This window comes from Muscardinus avellanarius (genome assembly GCF_963383645.1).
Source record: "Muscardinus avellanarius genome assembly, chromosome: 12".
Taxonomy (NCBI): domain Eukaryota; kingdom Metazoa; phylum Chordata; class Mammalia; order Rodentia; family Gliridae; genus Muscardinus; species Muscardinus avellanarius.
In genome coordinates this window covers 77,716,270-77,738,293 of record NC_137798.1, presented here as the reverse complement: position 1 = coordinate 77,738,293, position 22,024 = coordinate 77,716,270, and the positions used below count along the sequence as shown (strand labels likewise).

Below are 22,024 nucleotides of genomic sequence, written 5' to 3'. Positions count from 1 at the left end.
ATGGCTGGTAGATATAGCTTGGAAGGAGAATGCCCTGGGTTCACTCCCCAATGTCACAATAAATAAAGGCAAATAAAAAAGTGAACAAAGGAGCAGGATGTAGTGGCTCAGGCTTGTGATCCCATCCCAGTGCTTGGGAGGCTAAGACAGAAGGATCACATATTCAAGGCCAGTATAGCATAATTTAGTGAGAGCCTGTTTAAAAAAAAAAGAGTCTGTAGCTCAGTGGTAGAGTGACCCTTGGTTTGATCCCTATTCTGGGGCGGGGGGAAGAGCAAATGATCTGACTGGATAGTTCTTTAAAGAAAATGTACAGACAGGAAACAAAACAAAACAAAACAAAAAACCCTGGAAACATACTCAGTACGACTAGCCATCAGGGAAATGCAAACCAACCCCAATGTGAAAGATCACTTTATAAATTAAATGGTCAGACTGAGCCAGGCGTAATGTTAGGCTTGTAATCCCAGTACTTGGGAAGCTGAGATAGGAAGATTGCAAGGTCAAAGCCAGCCTCAGCATTAGTGAGGCTCTCTTAATGAGACTCTGTTTCCAAATAAAATACAAAATAGGTCTGGAGGTGTAGCTTGGAGGTAGAAGGCCCCTGGGTTCCATCCCCAGCACCAAAAGGAAAACAAAAACAAAAACAAAAAAAGACAGACTGGAGCCCTCACACTGCTGGTGGGAATGTAAAATAGTCACTTCGGAAAACAATCTGGTAGTTCCTCAAAAGATTAGACATGACCCAGTTATTTTACTCCTATGTGTACCTTCAAAAGAGATAAAAACATGACCACCAAAGACATGTACACAGTGGCCTTCATAACATAGTAGCTAAAAATGGAAGCATATGTCCATTAATTGATGAATGGATGATAAACATGATACATTCATACAATGAACTATTACTTTTTTGAGAAAAGTATCTATACATTTTATAACATAAATGACCCTTGGGAATATTATGTAAAATGAAAGAAACCAGTACGAAGGATCACTTATTTTATGAAATGTTCAGAGTAGGAAAATCTTTTTTTTTTTTTCGGTACTGGGGATGGAACCCAGGAGCATTCTACCTCCGAGCGACACCCCCAGCCCTATATTTTATTCCTTATTTTGAAATAGGGTCTGAGTTCCAAAGGGCCTAAGTAGCTGAGGCTATTCACTAACCCGATCCTCCTGACTCAGCCTCCCAAATGCTGGGATTACAAGTGTGCGCCACCATGCCCTGTGGCAAATCTATTAATATAGGTTGCCAGGGCCAGGGGTTGGTGTTGGGAAAAGGACTAATAGGTACAAAGTTTTCTTTGTGGTGTGTGTGTGTGTGTGTGTGTGTGTGTGTGTGTGTGTGTGTTTTATTGGGATGGAACCTACCTCTGAGCTACACCTCAACTCTATTTTATTTTTTATTTTTAAAAAGGGTCTTAAAATTATGTTCCTACTTTTTAAAAATTGAAATGCTGTTTGATTAAATATTAGCAATATCATCAAAATGTTATAGTTCTACTTCATAGCATCTATTTTAGTAAATAAATAAATGTAGATATATTGTATTAGGAAAATTAGAATAAAAGAACCAGGTGTGGTAGCACACACTTGTAATCCCAGTACCTGGGAGGCTGAGACAGGAGGACTGCAGGTTTGCCCCGAGCCTCCGCTACTTAATAAGGCCCTCTGCAACTCAGTGAAACCCTGTTGAAAAATAAAGACTAAAAAATAGCTCTGGGGGTGTAGCTTGGAGATAGAATGCCTCTAGAATCAATTTCCAGTACTGGGGGGAAAAAAAGATAATAGAAAAATTTATTATATTTATATTGGACTTGTACTGCTATATATATATATATATATATATATATATATATATATATATATATATATATATATATATATATTGTTGTTGTTGTTTTTGTTTTTTTGCGGGTCTGGGGATTGGGGATGGAACCCAGGGGCATTTGACCTCCGAGCTACACCTCATGCCCTATTTTTTTTATTCTTTATTTTGAAACTGGGTCTCACTGAGTTGCAGATGGCCTCAGTAAGTAGCTGAGGCTGTCTGCGAAAGGTGGATCCTCTGGTCTCAGCCTCCCAAATGCTGAAATTACAAGCGTGCATCACCACTCCCAGCTTGCTATAAGTTATTTAAAGAAATCTTACAGTGAAAGAGAATATTCACCATCATTTTTTGTCATTACCAATCTTATATCTGATAGACTAGCAAATGCCCTGTCTCCTGTTTTCCTGTCTCAGCCTCCAAGTACTGGGATTACAAGCATGTACCACCATGCACAGTTTCTATTATCTTTTCAATAAATCTAGGCATATAAAAACTGCTTAAATTTTATCTCTGTATTTATTTTGTGGTGCCAGGGATTGAACCAGGGCACTCTATCACTGAGCTAACCTCCAGCTCCTTTCATTTTGTTTTATTTTGAGACAGTGCCTCACTAGGTTGCCCAGGCTGGCTTTGAACTTGCCCTCCTCTGCCTCACCCTCCTGAGTAGCTGGGACTATAGACTCGTGTCACAGCCCCCAGATGAAATTTATTATTTTACCTTTCTAACACTAAAATCCCTTCCTTTTCTTGAAGAAACTAGAAAAATCCTGGAGGCTATAGTAAAAAAGAATATGAGTCTGACCATGGCACAGATTGACTGAGCTTTAAAAAAAACCACAAGGGCAGGATTTGGCCTCTTCATGAACTAAACTACACCAAACGCACTAGCTGACTGGCATCTCCCACTAAGAGCTACAGTGCTGCTCAGAGTGAGGTGACCGTGTTCTCATCCATCCGTCCTGGACAGGCTGATCATGGAGCCGGCTGGAGGAGCCCGTGACGGCAGGGCAGAGAGGGCACGTACTCTCCTCTGCGTCTTCGCTGGCCAGGATGCTGCTGGAGAGCTCCTGGGCGGCTGCCCGCGACTCTGGGGTAGAGCGGTGAGGCCCGAGGTGGCTGTCTCTCTGGGCTTCCCACTGCTCACTGAAGCCGCCGTCGTCGTTGTCTGCACCCGTGTCCTGCGCCTCCCTCTCTGCGCCTTCAAGGGAAAATAGAAATGACAGCTCTTAGAGTAATAATAATAATTATTATTATTGGAACCCAGGAGTATTCTACCTCTGAGCTATACCCCAGCCCTATTTTTTTTTTAATTCTTTATTTTGAAACAGGTCTCACTGAGTTGCAGAGGGCCTCACTAAGTAGCTGAGGCTGTCCGCAAATGGCAATCTTCCTGTCTCAGGATCCCAAGCACTGGGATTACCAGTGTGCACTACTATCATGCCCAACTTCCAGGAGATTTTTTTCTTTTTTTTAATAGTGTTGGGGATTGAACCCAGGGGCATCTTACCTCCGAACTACACACTCAGCCCTATTTTCTATTCTATGTTTTGAAACAGGATCTAAGTTGTGAAGGGCCTCACTAAGTAGCTGAGGCTGGCCACGAATCCTAATCCTCCTGTCTCAGCCTCCCAAGTACAGGGATTATAAGCATGTGCCACAATGCCTGGCTCAGGAGACTTTTTTTTTTCCTTCAGTATTGGGGATGGAATCCAGAGGCATTCTACCTCTGGGCAACACCCCACCCCTATTTTTTATTCTTTATTTTGAAACAGGGTCTGAGTTGCAAAGATCCTAAGTAGCTGAGGCAGTCCGTGAACTGTGATCCTACTGTCTCAGCTTCCCAAATGCTGGGATTACAAGCATGTGCCACCATGCCACCATGCCTGGCTCGGGAGATTCTTAAAGATGTTTATTACCAGAGAAACAGGTTAAAGTCATTGCTTCATAACCCACTATTAGATGACAGTGATCCCACAAAACCAGGTATTTCCAAATAAAAGTCACCTACTTTGTGTGTTATACTTGGAGTTTTTGGATGCCCTTCTTTGGGCTTCTGGATCTCCTTCAGCCATATTCACCAACCATACCATGGTTGCTGTTGAGATAGACAAAATTCCAGGTGAATACTAGGAACATAGAAGGAAACAGCATGAACAGATAGTAGGCCATTATCTCTCTACCCAAACCACCAATCTTTGTAATGCCTCAAGCACCATAAAAAGTTTTTTTTTTTTTTTTTTTTTGGTGGTACTGGGGATGGAACCCAGAGGTAGAACTCATTCTACCTCTGAGCTACAGTCCTAGCCCTATTTTATTCTTTTATTTTGAAGTGCGGCCTCACTAATTTGCAGAGGGCCTAAGATGCTGAGGCTGGCTGCACACCTGCCATCCTCCTGTCTCAGTCTCTCAGGTACTGGGGTAACAGGCGTGTCCCACCATGTCTGGCTTCTCTTTGTTTTTAACACATTAAAGAAAGCTGAACAATATAATGTTTACTCTAGTGTTCATATTGCACAGCAGCTGCTGTCACAAAACTGTCCATTGTTCTTTGTATTCTCTGAAAAGAAACCAGAAGGAAACCTGTCGAAGCCACAAGATGGACTGAAATGACAACCACACTAGGTAAATGCTTGAAAGAGTGGGAACACATTCATGAAAGTGCTTACTGGATTCAACTCAGGACAAACTGGGGCTCACAAGGCCCAGTCAATATTGATCCCAACTCGACAGATGCACTGGTCATTTCCATTACATCACACTTCACTTTTAGAATTTTTACTAATGCTTAACTGTGTGGAAATTTCTATCTGAATGGCCCACAAGTCTAGCCAACTAATTTAGATGTGGGCCACACACTTTATGAAACTAAACAGATCCCTCAAACAAGAGAAACATTTCTTCCTCATCCCCTTTCCTTCAGGATGAACATTTCTTTCTTTAGTTGTTAGCAACCTGAAGGCCATTGCTAATTCTACAATTCAGGTGCTCAGTATCTGTACCTACACCAGGGCAATATCCTATCCATGATACTTAGTACTTAGTCAAGTGGCCCTTTATCTCAGTGCCCATCTTTGAATTCATCTTACACAATGCTGCCAGTCTGCAAAGATGCTGCCTCATCACATTACTTTCCTGCACAAGTACCTTTTACGATTCTCCAGTAATCACTGAAGAGCATACAGACACCTAAACCAGTCACTCAAAGGTATCCCCGCCCCTCCATAGTACTGGGGATTGAACCCAGAGCCACACACATGCCAGGCAAGTGCTCTACTGCTGAGCTACATCCCCTTTTATTTTATCTTGAGGCAGGATCTTGCTAAGTTACCCAAGCTGGCCTCAAACTTGATCTTCCTGGCTTAGCTTCTTGAGTAGTGGGATTACAGGTAGGCTCCACCACACCTAGCTTGAAGGCATGCTTGATCCTGCCCTAATACTGAATGATAAGAATAATCCTGAAACAAAAAAGGCAAAACATTCAGCAGAAATGGAATAATTGTTTCAATGAGCTAGGGCAAAATTAATCTGTGATATTTATATATATTTATTGCTCAATAATTCTTTCTTTTTTTGTATGATACTGGGGGTTGAACTCAGGAGCACTCTACCTCTGAGCTACACCCCAGCCTTACTTTGTTTTTCATTTTGAAACAAGGTCTAAGTTGCAGAGGGCCTCACTAAGGTGCTCAGGCTGGTCTTGAACCTGCAATCTTCCTGTCTCAGCCTCCCAAGTACTGGGATTACAAGCGTATGCCACCATGCCTGGTTAATAATTCTTGACTAATAAGATTTTAATCAGAAATAATGACTCCTGATCTCTAAATATTTCCCTTTTCCACCCATATTGAAAACTCTTAAGCTGAGGGCAGGCAGTAGACACTACTGTGTGAGGAAACAAAAGCTCTGCAGGACTTGCACTCCAGTATCTATTCAGCAGAGACCAACCATGCTAATGACCATAATTACAAGCACCTGTGTCCCACAGATTCTAGGCTGATTTCTAACTCAACATCATTCTGAAATACTTACAGGAGTAAATAAGAGCCGGAAAGAGAGTTTCATTTCTCTCCTGAGCTGTTTCAACCAGCATACGAAGTGGACCTTTGGGACACAAAACAGCCACTAAATCTAGAAAGAGAAAAATAAAAAAGATACTTCAGTAAAATGTATCAGTCATACATATAAATAGGTATGTTAGGGAGGAATTAACCAAGGGGAAAGGTTAAGTCCTTTTTTTAATACAAAAAGATGTTGAAGCCGGGCATGGTGGCCATGTTTGTAAACCTAGTACTTGGGAGTCTGAGACAGGAGGATTGTAGGTTAGAGAGCAGCCTGAGCAGCTTAGTGATGCTCTCCGCAATGTAATGAAACCCCATTTCAAAATAAAGAACAAAATAGCCAGGCGTGGTGGCGCATGCTTGTAATCCCTGCGCTTGGGAGGCTGAGACAGGAGGATCGCACAGGTTCAAAGCCAGCCTTATCTACTTAGTGAGGCTCTCAGCAACTTAGTGAGACCCTGTTTCCAAATAAAACAGAAAATAGATCTGGGAGTACACCCCTGAGGTAGAGAAGCCTCTGGGTTCCACCCCCAGTACCTCCCCCCCCAAATAATAATAATAATAATAATAATAATAATAATAATAAAGAATAAAGCCTCTGGGCGTGGTGGCACACATTTGTAATCCCAGCATTTGGGAATCTGAGACTGGAGGATCGTGGTTCGCAGACAGCCTCAGTTACTTAGTGAGGCCCTCTGCAACTTAGTGAGACCCTGTTTCAAAATAAAGGATTAAAGGCCAGGTGTGGTGGCGCACCCTTGTAATCCCCGCACTTGGGAGACGAGACAGGAGGATCACGCAGGTTCGAAGCCAGCCGCGCACACTGGCTTAGGAGACCCTGTTTCCAAAAAAAAATAAAAAGGTCTGGAAGTGTAGTCTGGAGGTAGAAGGGCTTCCAAGAACCCTAGTACCACCACCAAAAAAAAAAAAAAAAAAAAAAAAGAAAAAAGAAAAAACAACTCTGTTTTTAAATAAAAAAGGGAAGGGGGTGAACTCAGAAGCAAACTGTTTCTGGGTTCAATCCCCAGTACCAAAAAATAAAAATTTATTAAACCTGTAAAGGAAGACTTGATAGCTTATGTTGACATTACTGTCATTCAGATTCATTTAAATAAAAAACAAACAAGAGATTCATGCCTCAAGTAGTCACTTCTCCTTGTATAATAATAAAAATAAAAACGATGATACATCATCAAAAAAGGAAGACCACAGCAATGAAACACATAAAAACTCTCTCTCTCTCTCTCTTTGTCTCTCACTCACACAGAATCCCCTCTTCTCCCCTCTCCTACTGCTCAGCCTGGCTCTGAGAGGACAGCTCCCCAGCTGTGTGTAGCTGGCACATCCCGTTAACTCTTCTGGTTTTATGAATAAAATTTTGAATTGAATTATAGAATTTTGAAATGAAAAGCTAAGTTAATTTTCAAGAAATTTAAGTGAATGAAAATTAATTTTGCTTTGAAAATTTCAGAATGTTTGTGACAAAACATCTTGAGAATGTAAATGGAGTTGAGAATCACTCCTCTAAATTCTGGGTACCAAATGGGCATGGTAGCGCACGCTTGTAATTCCAGCATTTGGAGGCTGAGACAGAGGATCACAGTTCACGGATAGCCTCAGCTACTTAGTGAGGCCCTCTACAACTCAGTGAGACCCTGTTTCAAAATAAATAAAAAATAGGACTGGGGGTATGTAGATTGGAGGTAGAATGCCCCTGGGTTCCATCCCCAGTACCATAAATACATACATACATACATACATACATACATACATACATACTGGGCATCAGAGCTGGAGATGGAGCTTAATGGTAGGGCACTTATCTAGCATGTACAAGGCCTTGGGTTCAAACCCCAGAACAAATAAATAAATAAATAAATAAATAAATAAATAAATACCAGATACCCAAATTCATTCATTCATTTCTTTCTTTCTTTCTTTCTCTCTTTCTTTCTTTCTTTCTTTTTGTGGTACTGAGGTTTCTGGAAACCCTTCTACCTCCGGGCTACACTCCCAGACCTATTTTATATTTTTACTTTGAAACAGGGTCTCTTAAGCCAGCGTGGCTGGCTTTGAACCTGTGCAATCCTCCTGTCTCCGCCTCCCAAGTGCGGTGATTACAAGGGTGCGCCACCACGCCCGGCCTCTTCCTTGTTTTAAAGGAACTCAGAGATGTGTAGAAATAACCATTTCTGTTGTGTTTGAAAGAATTAGATGGTGATGGTAGGAATAGTACAGTGGAAAAAACACTGGACTATGGATTTAGATCACAGATTGAATCATATAAGCTTGAGCAAATAATTTAACTCTGTAAACGTCTCAGCAGTAAAACAAGGATAGTCACCAACTTGTTTACTTCACAGTGTTATATATGGTTAAAAAAATCTAACACTTACTTATAATGTTCTCAATCCTCATTTTTTTTGGTGGTGGTGTTGTTTGTGTGTGTGTGTGTGTGTGTGTGTGTGTGTGTGTGTGTTACTGGGGATAGAATCTAGGGGTGCTTTACCTCCGAGCTACACCCTAAGTCCTATATTTTTTAATTTTGAAACAGGGTCTTGCACTAAGTTGCTGAGGGGCTTGTAAGTTGCTGAGGCTGGTCTTGAACCTGTGATCACCCTGTCTCAACCTCCCAAGTACTGGGATTACAGGCATGCCTGGCTATCATTTAATTTAATGTTAGCAATAACTGAGACTTTGGAGTTTCAGTAACTTATCTGTGGTTGTGAAGCTAACAAGTGAGACTGATTTAAAAAAAAAAAAAAAAAAGAAAGAAAGAAATCTGGATTTTAGCCCAGGCATTTTGTCTCCAGAACTAGCATTCTTTTTTCCCCTGTGGTCCAAGAACTGAACCCAGAGCATTCTATCTTCAAGCAATATTTCCACCCTTTTATATATATTTTTAATTTGGAAACAGATCTCATCAAATTGCTCAGAGCCTCACTAAATTGCTGAGGTTGGCTTCAAATCTGCAATCCTCCTGTCTCAATCTCCCACATACTAGGATTACAGATGTACACCGCCACACCCAGCCAGAAATGGCATTCTTAAATTAAAGCTGTACAGTGACAAATGACAGATCATCATAAGGTTGTTAGGAAAGACAGGCACAGAAAGTATGTGATTCCTATGAATTCTGAATAGTTGCTTAACTATGAGAACAGAACCACTTCAGTTCTATTCCACAGACTACTACTTCTTTTTTTGTGTGGTGCTGGGGGTTGAACCCAGGAGCATCTATCTCTAAGCTATACCCTCAGCCCTATTTTTTATTCTTTATTTTGAAACAGGGTCTCACTAAGTTACAGAGGGCCTCACTAAGTAGCTGAGGCTGTCCAGAAACTTCAATCCTCCAGACTCAGCCTCCCAATTGCTGGGATTACAAGCGTGCACCACCATGCTCAGCTCGCAGACAGTTTCTTCATCAAACAACTGGGCATGACAAGGTTTTCTATTGTAAGTCAACAGACTTTAATAAGCATTTGAAGCTGGGCCTGGTGACACAGGTCTATAATTCCAGTACTTGGGAGGATGGCAGGTTTGAGGCCAGCCTCAGCAACTTAACAAGAGACTCTTACAAAAAAAAGAAAGAAAGAAAAGAAAAATGACTCTACTTAAAAAAAAAAGTATTTGAATAGTAATAAAACAGCCTGGTTTTTCAGAATATAGAGCCCACTGACTGATGCCTGGAAATGCTTCTCTTTTTTGGCTTTCACATGGGGCGATTGTAAGAGTGTATGACTCCAGAGCTGCTTCAGCTACTCGTGGTCAGAGCACATTCTGACTTTCCAGACATACTGCTTGTTAAAGAATTTGAATCTCACATTAACATGTAAGTTTAAAGGTATGTTTCCACTCAAGTTGCTTTATAAAAAGAAGTTGACCAAATTGTGATTTTAGAAGTGAATTAAGAGCCGGGCATGGTGGTGCACACTTTTAATCCCTGCGCTTGGGAGGCTGAGACAGGAGGATAGCACAGGTTTGAAGCCATACTCAGCTACTTAGTGAGACCCTGTTTCCAAAAAGTATAAAAAAATAGGTCTGGGAGTATAGCCAGGAGGTAGAAATGCCCCTGGGTTCCACCCCCCCACCCCCGGTACCACCAAAAAAAAAAAAAAAAAGTGAATTAAGCAGAGAGGCACAGTGGTACATGCCTGTAATTCCGGTACTCGGGAGGCTGATAAAGAATTGCGGTTTGTAGCTAGTCTCAGCCTCTTAGTGAAGCCCTCTGAAACTTAGTGAAACCCTGTCTCAAAATAATGAATAAAAAATAGGGATGGGTGTATTGCTTAGAGGTAGGATGCCCTGGGTTCAATCCCCTGTTATCACAAGAAAAAAATAAAAGTGAACTAAGCAGCTGAGCACGGTGGCACACACCTGTAATTCCAGTACTTGGAGAGGCTGAGACAGGAGGATCACAGGTTCAAAGCCAGCCTCAACAAATGAGGCTCGCAGCAATTTAACAAGAATTTGTTTCCAAATAAAAAATAAAAAAGGGCTGGGGTGTAGCTTGGAAGTAGATGCCCCTGGGTTCAAACCCCCCCCCCACTCCCACCCCCACATTCTGCTAGTGCTTTTCAACACATGTCCAATTCATGGAACTCTTATGAGCCTGAAGCACTGTTTCTAAGTTACAAAAGAGGAAACTGAAGTCCAGAGAGTTGGAGTCACTTTCCAAGACTCATAAAAACTGTTGGTGGTAGAGATGGTGCCTTGTTTTGTTGTGGTGCTGGGGATCACATGTGCTAAGAGAGGGGTTCTAGCCAGGTGTGGTGGTGTATACTTGTGATTCTAGTACTTGGGGAGCTGAAATAGGAGGGTCACAGGTTCGAGGATAGCCTTAGCAATTTAGTGTGGCCCTCTGCAACTTAGTGAGATTCTAAGTTTCAAAATAAAAAATAAAAAGGGCTGGGAGCATAATTCAATGGTAGATCACCCCTGGGTTGAATCCCCTGTCTGTAGTGCTTCCTACTCACCCATCACTGAGCTCAACTGGGGAGCACTAGAACATTTTTAAATAACTTCAGGGGCTGGGGGTGTGGCTCAGTGGAAGAGCACTTGTCTAGCACGGGCAAGGCCCTGGGTCCAATTTCTAGTACCACACACACAAAATACTCTAATTAATTAATTAATTAATTAACTTGTTTATTTTTGCATTACTGGGAATGGAACCCAGGAGCATTGTACCTCCAAGCTACACCCCTAGCCCTTGAGGGTCTAAGTAGCTGAGAGTTACAGTGAATATGCGATCCTCTTGTCTCAGCCTCCCAAGTACTGAGATTACAAGCCTGTGCCACCACGCCTGGCTTATTATTTACTGAAGAACTATGGGATGTAACTGTTAAGATTTGCCTGATATCAAGAGAAGAAGAGGAAGAAAAACACACCAGCAAGGGATTTCTGTGATGAACAAATTGTGAGTCTTGGGTTTTACCATATACTGAAATCACAGCCAAGATGAGCCATGCAGTCCACTCCGGGAGGTACTTGATAAACACCAGTGCCATAAGGGCACTGATCATGATGAGATAGGCTTGCTGCAGGCGAAGCGGGCCTTTCCAGTGGATGGAAATCATTCCCACCACACCAAAGTTCCAGATCAGGAGTGCAACTGTAATGTAGTCCACAGCAACATTATAGGTTTTAAATACTTCCCTGGGGAAAAAAACAACAAAAAACGAGCAGAGCTTTACAAAGATTTATGTACAGCAATTTTCACCAAGACACTGTCGTACTTTCTTTTTCTTGTGTTACTGAGGATGGAACCCAGTGACATTCTACCTCAGAGCTGCACTATTTATCCATCCATCCATCCATCCATCCATCCATCCATCCATCCATCCATCCATCCTTCCTTCCTTCCTTCTTTCCTTCCTTCCTTCCTTCCTACCTACCTACCTAGGGGCATTCTACCTCCAAAGTACACCACCAAGGCCTATTTTTTATTCTTCACATTCTTTATTTTGAAACAGGGTCTCACTGAGTTGCAAAGGGCTGCACTAAGTAGCTGAGGCTGTCCACGAATGACAATCCTCCTGTGCCAGCCTCCCAAAGGCTGGGATTACAAGTGTGCACCACCATACCCAGTCCTTTTGTTCTTTGAGACAGGGTCTCACTGAGTTGCAAAGGACCTCACTAAGTAGCTGAAGCTGGCCATGAACTGTGATCCTCCTGTCTCAGCCTCCCAAATGCTGGGATTACAACTGTGCGCCACCATGCCCAGCTAAAATTTTATTTATTTATTTACTTATTTATTTATATATACATACATACTGGGAATAGAAACCAGGGGCATTCTACCTCTGAGCTATACCCCTAACCCTACTTTTTATTCTTTATTTTGAAATAAAGTCTCACTAAGTTGCAAAAGACCTCATTAAGTAGCTGAGGCTGGCCGTGAACTTGAGATCCTTCTGTCTCAGCCTTCCAAGTACTGGATTACTAGGAAGTACCAAGGTGCTTGGCAAAGAATATAAAATCTTCTTGGGAGGACTGAAAGTTGTGACCAGTCTCAGCTTAGTGAGGTCCTCTGCAATTTAGTGACACCCTGTTTCAAAATAAAAAAATAAAATAGGGCTGGGAGCATAGCTCAGATGTAGAATGATCCCTGGATTCAATCCCAGTAATGCCAAAAATAAAAAATAAAATAAAAATCTTGAGAAAGGTTTAGAATTAACAGTGATTGTGAGTTCTTTCACTGATTATTAATAGTAAGGAACAAGAATATTTCTACTAGTAATATTAACTTGAATTTTACATACCAGAAATGATACATACGTAGAACCACTTATAACTTATCCATGAACAATGCTGATGACTGAGTAACTGATCAATGAGGTACACTGTTTTAAGGACAGTTCTAAAAGTCCAAAAAGAGTTAATGTCTAAAAAAAGAGACTAAACATTTTACCACTTACCCCAAGTAAATGAATGAAAAGAAGAACAGCAACAACAGAGATGAAATAATAAGCCAGGCATGGATGACCTAGAAAAGAAAGCATTTAAATATAATCAATGGCTGGGCGTGGTGGCGCACGCTTGTAATCCCAGCATTTGGGAGACTGAGACCAGAGGATCGTGGTTCACAGACAGCCTCAGCTACTTAGTGAGGCCCTCTGCAACTCAGTGAGACCTGGTTTCAAAATAAAGAATAAAAAAATTAGGGTGGGGGTGTATCTCAGAGGTCAAATGCCCCTGGGTTCCATCCCCAAACACGCAAAAATAAATAAATAAATAAATAAATAAATAAATAAATAAATAAATATAATCAATGGATCCTATAACTCTTAAAAAATGTAAATTTGTAACTTCAGGTATACTGGCACACGCTTGTAAGCTCAGCATTTGGGAGGCTGAGACAGGAGGATTGTGGTTCGTGGGCAGCCTCAGCTACTTAGTGAGGTCCTTTCCAACTCAGTGAGACCCTGTTTCAAAATAAAGGATAAAAAATAGGGCTGGGAGTATAACTCAAAGGTAGAATGCTCCTGGGTTCCATCCCTAGTACTGAAAAAAAAAAAAAAAAACAAAAAAACCCAGCTTACGTGCAGGCCATGCATGGCAGCACACACCTGTAATTTTAGCTACTCAGCAGGAGGATCACATTAGCAACTTAGTATGACCCTGTCTCAAAATAAAATTTCAGCCAGGCGTGGTGGCGCACGCTTGTAATCCCCACGCTTGGGAGGCGGAGACAGGAGGATCGCACAGGTTCAAAGCCAGCCGCACTGGCTTAAGAGACTCTGTTTCCAAATAAAAAGTATAAAATAGGTCTGGGAGTGTAGCCCGGAGGTAGAAGAACTTCCAGGAACCCCAGTACCACCAAAAATAAATAAATAAATAAATAAAATAGAATAAAATTTCAAGAAGGGCTAGCGATGTAGCTTAGTGCTAAAGCACTTGCCTAGTATGTGTGAGGCCCTGGGTTCAATCCTCAGTACTGCAAAAAAAGAGAGACATAATCCAGTTGCAATAAGATTGTTATTTTCCTCTCTGGCTCTGTTTTGATCACCCAAGGTTTTTTACAATCAGTGATTCTTAATTACTTTGTTTTGGGGTGGGATGGGGTGGTGTGTGTGTGTGTGTGTGTGTGTGTGTGTGTGTGTGTGTGTGTGTTTTAGTTACTGGGGACTGAGTCCAAGGGTATTCTACCTCTAAGCTATACCCCCAGCCCTATTTTTTATTCTTTATTTTGAAACAGGGTCTCACTAAGTTGCAGAGGGCCTCACTAAGTAGCTGAGGCTGGTCGAGAACCTGCAATCCCCTGTCTCACCCTCCCAAATGATGGGATTACAAGCATGCGCCACCATGTCCAGCTTATTGTTAATTACTTTGAAAGAAAAGATCTTCCTTCCTTCCTTCCTTCCTTCCTTCCTTCCTTCCTTCCTTCCTTCCTTCCTTCCTTCCTCCCTCCCTCCCTCTTTTTGGTATTAGGGATTGAACCCAAGGACATTCTACCTCCAAGCCACACCCTCAACCTCTTCTATTTTTTATATTGAAATAGGATTTCACTAAGTTGCTGAGGGTCTTGGTAAACTACTCAGGCTGGCATAGAAACTGCAATCCTCCTGTCCCAGTACTAGGATCATAGGCCATTGAGCCTGGCTGTATGTGTTCTTTATATTGCAAAAATATTAGCCTTTTGCCTGTAATAAGGGTAAACAGTTTTCCTATTTAGGTTGGTCATTTGTTATGATTTCCTGAATTCCTGAAATCAAAGCTTCTGCCAATGATGACTAAATAGTAGCCCTCTTTTCTAAAACACTGGATGGTAAATAGACCCTTCCCATCTTGCAAAAATTCCTAGTTCAGCTTCCTTGTACTAAAAGCTCTGAAAAGCCAGGTGTGGTGGCGCACACTTGTAATCCCAGTGCTTGGGAGGCTGAGACAGGAGGATCGCACAAGTTCGAAGCCAGCCTTGGCTACTTGGTGAGACCTTGTTTCCAAATAAAGTATGAAATAGGTCTGGGAGTAGAAAAACCTCCTGGGTTCTACCCCTAGTACCACAATAAAATAAAATAAAATAAAAAATAAAGGCTCTGAAAGACAGAAGCCCGGCTTCAGTACACAATAGGGAGGACCTCCTCTAAACCATGAACTACCCAAGCTACAAAGGCCATGTGACTTTAATAAGTTATAGTTCCATCAATAACAAATGATGTGTAATAATTAACTACATTTTCTGTTTCTTTGAAAGGTTTTGTTTTTTAGCTTCTTGCACGTCTCATAGGCATTGCACAATCAACCACTGATACGAGAAATCCTTGAGGTTTACTTCCAAACAGGTTCCAGCAAGCTTCTGAATCTTTGACACAAAAGCTCCTTCTACTTGATAGTAGGAATCAAAGCAAACAACTTCTTTCTATAGAATTGGCTCTGCTTGCTAAGACTTGACCATTAGAAAACAACACAACACAAATGAACAAGTGTGGAACCTGGCTGAATATAAACGTTTTAGATTGTCTAAAATTTATTATAAGTAAAAGATGCACAGAACTAACCTGAAAAATATTAAGATAGGTTTTAGATATGACAGAGTAAGTACATTCCACCCTGTCTTTCCCATTAAGTGCAACTATAAACATCAGGCTTGAAAGCATGCCACAAGTAGCTTAGGACCGCAGATAGAGAGGTGGGTGCACTGGGGACTGAAGTATCATAGAGTCAGCGGCAAGTTTGCCACTTTTTTCCTCCAGTGCCACCTCTCTTCACCTGAGCTCAAAACCCTCCAGGGGGCAGTAGCAAGACAATGGGAACTGCAAAAGTCTGATTCTGGCCTAAGGAACAAGAGTGGTCTCCTAACACACAGAGAGCTAGGAAATCCGTTCTCTGTTCCGTCATGCCTACCTCCCATACTGACCCATTAGCTTCCAGCCCATACCAACTCTGTGACCTCTGCCCTCAGCTCCCAACCAAACTGGCCTGAAGAGCAAATCAAACAAAGGAGACATGGTTTGTCATACATGTCACTACAGGAAGTTGGGAAAATCCATTCATGCTTAAAAGCAGAGAGGAAAGGTAGTTTAGAGATAATTAGATATTTTCCTAAGATTAACAGAAAAAAGAACTCAGGTAACATAATCCTAAATGCAGAGCACCATCTATTCATTTACACAGGTATTTTAAAAAAGAAAAGCAGGAATCTGGAAGCAAATTCTAGACTACAAGAAAGAAAAGGTAAAATACCATCCCCTAAAGCTGGGCATGGTGGCACATGCCTGTAATACCAGTACTTGGGAGGCTGAGACAGGAGGATTGCAGATTTGAGGACAGCCTTAGCAAATAGTGACTCTAACAAACCTAGAAAGACCCTATTTAAAAATAAAAATAAAGTAGGGCTGGGTATAGCTTAGATGTAGAATGCCTTTAGATTCAATTTCCAGTGTCCCCCCCCCCCAAATTGCATCCTCTAATAAAATGTGAAAAAAATCAGAAGAAGAGACAGGCATGGTAGTATATGCCTGTAATCCCAATCTTGGGAGGCTGAGGCAGGAAAATCACAAGTTTGAGGAAAATCTCATCAATTTAGCAAGACAACTTAGTGAGACCCTGTTTTAAAAAAAAAAAAAGGCAGCCAGCCAGGCATGGTGGGACATGCCTGTGTGTGTGTGTGTGTGTGTGTGTGTGTGTGTGTGGTAGTGGGGGTATAACCCAGGGGCTTTCCTACCTCTGGGCTATACTCCAAGACCTATTTTATACTTTATTTGGAAACAGGGTCTCATTAAGTTACTGAGAGCCTCACTAAGTAGCTGAGGCTGGCTTTGAACCTGTACAATCCTCCTACTATTCAGCCTCCCAAGGGCTGTGATTACAAACATGCGCCACCATGCCCAGCCTTGGGACATGCCTGTAATCCCAGTATTTGGGAGACTGAGAAAGTTAGGAATGCAGGTTCAAGGACAACCTCAGCAAGTAGTGGACTCTTTAATCTAGTGAGACCCTGTTTCCAAATAAAAATATAAAAAAGGGCTGGGGGTGTAACTCAGAGGTAGAATGCCCCTGGTGGTTCCATCCTCAGTAACACACACACACACACACACACACACACACACACACACAATACGCAGACCAGGCCATCCTCAGTAACACACACACAGACACACAGACACACACACACACACACACACACACACACACACACACGCACACTCTTAATACGCAGACCAAGTGTGGTAGCATACACTTGTAATCCCAGTACTTAGGAGGCTGAGACAGAAGGATTGCAGGTTTGTGGCCAGCCTCAGCTACTTAGTGAGGCCCTCAGTAACTTAGTGAGACTCTGTTTCAAAATAAAATAGGACTGGGGATGTAGTGCAGAGGTTGAATGCTCTTGGGTTCAACCCTCGTACCCCCCAAAAAAAGAAAGTTAATATTTATAATTGCTATTATTTGAGAATGACCTCAAGGGTCCATGACTTGTAGTAATTTGTAACTTTTTAAAGGCTTCAATCAGAAACATGTGCCAAGTGCTGAAGTTGAGGAGTGGGTCACTTGGTGAGAGAGAACCAGGAGACAAGCTGGAAGGGTTGGGTTTATGTCTTTCTTGTGCAACTTTCCACCCCTACTTTCTTTTCTATTCTTTTCTTTTTGGTGATACTAAGGATTGAACCCAGGAGCATTCTACTGCCAAGCTACATCCAAGCCCGCTCCTTCCTTCCTTCCTTCCTTCCTTCCTTCCTTCCTTCCTTCCTTCCTTCCTTCCTTCCTTCCTTCCTTCCTTCCTTCCTCCTTCCCTCCCTTCTTTTGTGGTACTTGGGGTGGAACCCAGGGGCTTTTCTACATTCAGGCTATACTCCCAGACCTATTTTTACATTTTTATTTGGAAACAGGGTCTCCTAAGCCAGCGCACGCGGCTGGCTTTGAACCTGCGCGATCCTCCTGTCTCTGCCTCCCAAGCGCGGGGATTACAAGCGTGCGCCACCACGCCCAGCATACTTTTATTTTTGAAACAGGGTCTCACTGAGTTGCAAACGGCCTCACTAAGTAGCTGAGGCTGTCTGCGAACCACGACCCTCATGTCTCAGCCTCCTAAATGCTGGGATTACAAGCGTGCACCACCATACCAGGCTCTTTGTATTTTTTTTTTTTTTTTTTTTTGGTGGTACTGGGGTTCCTGGAAGCCCTTCTACCTCCGGGCTACACTCCCAGACCTATTTTTATATTTTTGAAACAGGGTCTCTTACGCCAACGGGGCTGGCTTCGAACCTGTGCGATCCTCCTGTCTCCGCCTCCCAAGCGCAGGGATTACAAGCGTGCGCCACCACGCCTGGCTAGGCTCTTTGTATTTTTTAAATGTTCCACAACGAAGGGGAAAGTAACTAAAAACTAACTTAGGTATAAAATATAAGACATTTTTATTTGCTACACCAAGTAAGGCATACAACAGGAAAACCTGATCATACACAGAAAGTGGGACACAAAGCTGTGCTACTTGCTCACCTTATAGCACCTGTATTTATATAGAACGACCAGGAGGATCGTCATGACAACAATGACACTGATCATGATGGCGGCATTCAGAATGGAGTGCAGGGCTCTCTGGCCCACAGTCTCAGTATCTTCTGTGAATGGGGTATAGATTCTAAAATAAAACAAAACACAAAAGCCCTAGGTAAGTGTTAATGGATATGTCAAGTCACATCCTCTGTCCAACACCATAACTTTGTTTTCTTAGATTCAACTGATACCTTATAAAATCACTTTCTCCCATCTCATCAGTCTAGCTCAGAATTTTTAACCTAACAAAAATAGCTATATTCTAAAATAACTGCTTCAAAATAAAAGGAAACATCTTTGTTATGGAGAGATGAATTTACTGTGTGAGCCACTCACTAGCTCCACCTAGTGGAAACTTCATATTGAAATAATTACTTTGGAGTGGGGTGTGGTGGCACACGCTTGCACTCTGAGACAGGAGGATCGCAGGTTCGCGGTCAACCTCAACTACTTAGTGAGGCCTTTCCTGACTTAGTGAGACCCTGTTTCAAAATAAAGATAAAAAATAAGGCCGAGTAGGTAACTTGGAGGTAGACTGCCCACGGGTTCAATTCCCAGTAACACACACACACACACACACACACACACACACACACACACACACACAAGAATTACTTTGTCAAATGTGTCCCCACAGCATATTAGTAACTGATTCTGCCACGTTAACTACCTAGGTTGAGAAGTGGCTGTTGGAGGAAGATAACATGGCTCAAAAATACTGCCCTTCACCTGCAGGGTGACTGCAATTAGAGTTGTCTTGATATGGCATTAAATATCCACCTTCCCCTTGTTTCTCACATAAAAATACTTTTATGCCAGGTGCCAATGTTTCCAGCCAAAAGACTTTCTGACTCCTTTATAGGTAGGTGTGGCTATTACTTAGTCTATTATTACTTACTTCATCTATTACTGAGTCTACTATTACTTAGTAACCAAATACTATTACTTAGCTAGCCAATGAGCTATACAAGTAACAGCCAATGAGCTATATAGCAGGTGTTGTATAAAGAACTTCTGAGACATGCATACATTCTGAGAGAGATGTTCTATGTCTCTATCCCCTCTTCCTTCCTGCTGTCTGGATGAAAGCTGGGGCTCCAGTCTGGACCCTGAGTAACTACAAGGACAGAAGTCAAAGAAGAAGGAACCTGAGCCCTTAACGAGCGCAGAGCCACTAGACCAATGTGAATAGCCTACCTCTGCATTGCTCTATGGGTGAGAGAAAACGTTTGTGTCATTTTTAATATGTGTATCACTCGTTCTGGTTTTCTATAACAAAATCAATAAACTCTCTGTAAAGGACCAAATGGCAAGTCTTAAGCTTTGTGGGTCACATGGTCTCTCTTGCAAACACTCAACTCTGCTGCTATAGCATAAAAGCAATCACAGAGAAAATATAAGTAAATGGACAGTCTTATTCCAGTGAAAGTTCACTCATGGAAATAAGAGGCAGGCAGAGGGGTCTGTGGGCTGCAGCTTGCCAACTCTTGTCCTATAAAAAGTGGCTGAACCTAATCTTAATTTACAGAGGTAATATTCCCTCATTCCTATTGCTAAATGCCTTCGGACTTTTCTGTTGCAAGTACTTTAGTTTCACTTATATTTCTGACAAAAGATTTTTTATTTCTCTAGCCTGCATATCTTCTTGTGTTCTGTCTGTCATCACAACCAATCTGGTCCCTTATGCTAGAAACTTCATGTTATCACTGATTGTGAAGAAAAGCCACATCGACTTTGGGAATAAAACAGATATACATACAGCTGCCCATCTTTCCGAGTATAAAAGCTGACTGATTTGATGGTCGCCACCACCACCACCATGCAGAGGGTCACGGGGACAAAGAGCATGATGACATGTTTGGCGCCATATTTCAACGTCAGCTCCTCGTCTTCCTCCTCGTCCTGCTCCACCACCTGCCGTGAGTTCCCTTGGGGCTGGCCGTTAGATACTGGCTCCGGGCTGCCGAGTCTCCGCCTGTCGTTGCGCTCCTGCCGGTCACGACTGTCATTCTAAAAGCACAAGAAACACTGTGTCAGGAAACAAGACTCTCAGCAAGATAAGAAATATTCTGCAGCAGAAACTGATTATGCAGTGATTAGACTGGTCATTAGTTGAGTTCTAAAACCTTGGGGCAAGAAAGCCCACTACAGGCAGTGTGTAGTTCAAAAGTCTAGATCAACCAGATGTGGTGGCACATACCTGTAATTCCAGTACTTGACAGGCTGAGACAGGAGGATTGCAGGTTTGAGAACAGTCCCAGAAATAGTGAGACTCTCATCAACCTAGTGAGGCCTTGTTTCAAAATAAAGAATAAAATAGGGCTGGGTAGTATAGTTTGGAGGTAGACTACCCCTGGGTTCAATCCCCAATAACCTCCCCCACATACACACAGACCAAAGTCTAGATCTTTTACCATTGTCTCCTGAAGGCACTGAGTCCTGGCTCACCTCCCTCTCTCCTTCCATTCACAACACAAGATGATGTGCTCATCTTTAGAGGTCTGGCTCAAACACTGACCAGCCCCACACCTTATTTGCTACAGGTGCAAGCAGAGTCATCTTGCTTCAAAATCATGAGGGGTTTTCCACTGGCAGGCGCACACCAGCGAGGAGAGGAGCCATCAGACTTTCAAATCTGAGTAGTGCAGCCGGGCGTGGTGGCGCACATTTGTAATCCCAGCATTTGGGAGGCTGATACTGGAGGACTGCGGTTCACGGACAGCCTCAGCTACTTAGTGAGGCCCTTTGCAACTCAGTGAGACCCTGTTTCAAAATAAAGAATAAAAAATAGGGCTGGGGGTGTAGCTCAGAGGTTGAATGCCGCTGGGTTCCAGCCCCAGACCCACACACACACAAAACCAAATCTGAGTAGTGCTGCTCTGAGTTATTTCCTACAATTGCATGCATGTCTACAAGTACCCTAAAAAACTATTCAATTGAAAAAAAATCTCCTAGAGAGCAACTAGGCCTTAACAGCCTACCCAACTATGCCCTGCACAAGGTGACAAGACATAACTAATATATGACTGCAAGAGAACTTTTCTTAGATTTTAGTTTTTTTGTTTTCTGGGTTTTTTTTTTTTTTTTTTTTTTTGTGGTACTGAGGATGGAGCCCAGAAGCCTTGTACTTTCGGGCTATACTCCCTATTTATATTTTATTTGGAAACAGGCTCTCACTAAGTTGCTGAGAGCCTCACTAAGTAGCTGAGGCTGGCTTTGAACCTGCGCGATCCTCCCGTCTCAGCCTCCCAAGCGTGGGATGACAAGTGTGCGCCTGGCTCTTAGATTTTAATTTTGAGTATAAAAGCTGACTGACTTGATGGCAGCTACCACCACTACCATGTAGAGGGTCACAGGGACAAAGAGTATGGTGACATGTTTGGTGCCATATGTAGACGTCAGCTCCTCATCTTCCTCCTCATCCTGCTCTACCATCTCAGATTCTTAATCAAAATACGATTTTGTTACTTTCATCCTTACCCTAAATCTATCTTTTCTTTTTCTTTTCTGCAGTGCTAGGAATCAAACTCAAGGCCTCCAGTATCCCAGGGCAAGTGCTCTGTCACTAAGCTATACTCTCAGCCTGGGTTTACAGTTTTTCATCTTCAAATCGAACTTTTGGTATTAGTGTTCATATCTC

At 42.3% G+C, this 22,024-nt stretch overlaps 1 protein-coding gene across 2 annotated transcripts in view; it reads right to left on the bottom strand.

Moving 5' to 3' along the window:
* The window catches only part of PSEN1 (presenilin 1), a gene marked incomplete at both ends in the record, with an annotated part of 45,280 nt that overhangs the window by 6,186 nt on the left and 17,070 nt on the right, over positions 1–22,024 (bottom strand). For both annotated transcript variants that reach the window (XM_080707420.1, XM_080707421.1), the window contains 7 exons: positions 2,859–3,032; positions 3,843–3,929; positions 5,864–5,962; positions 11,327–11,547; positions 12,810–12,877; positions 18,328–18,469; positions 20,144–20,394. In XM_080707420.1, the coding sequence (XP_080563546.1) occupies positions 2,859–3,032; positions 3,843–3,929; positions 5,864–5,962; positions 11,327–11,547; positions 12,810–12,877; positions 18,328–18,469; positions 20,144–20,394 (1,042 nt within the window). The remainder of the gene's footprint in view (positions 1–2,858; positions 3,033–3,842; positions 3,930–5,863; positions 5,963–11,326; positions 11,548–12,809; positions 12,878–18,327; positions 18,470–20,143; positions 20,395–22,024) is intronic.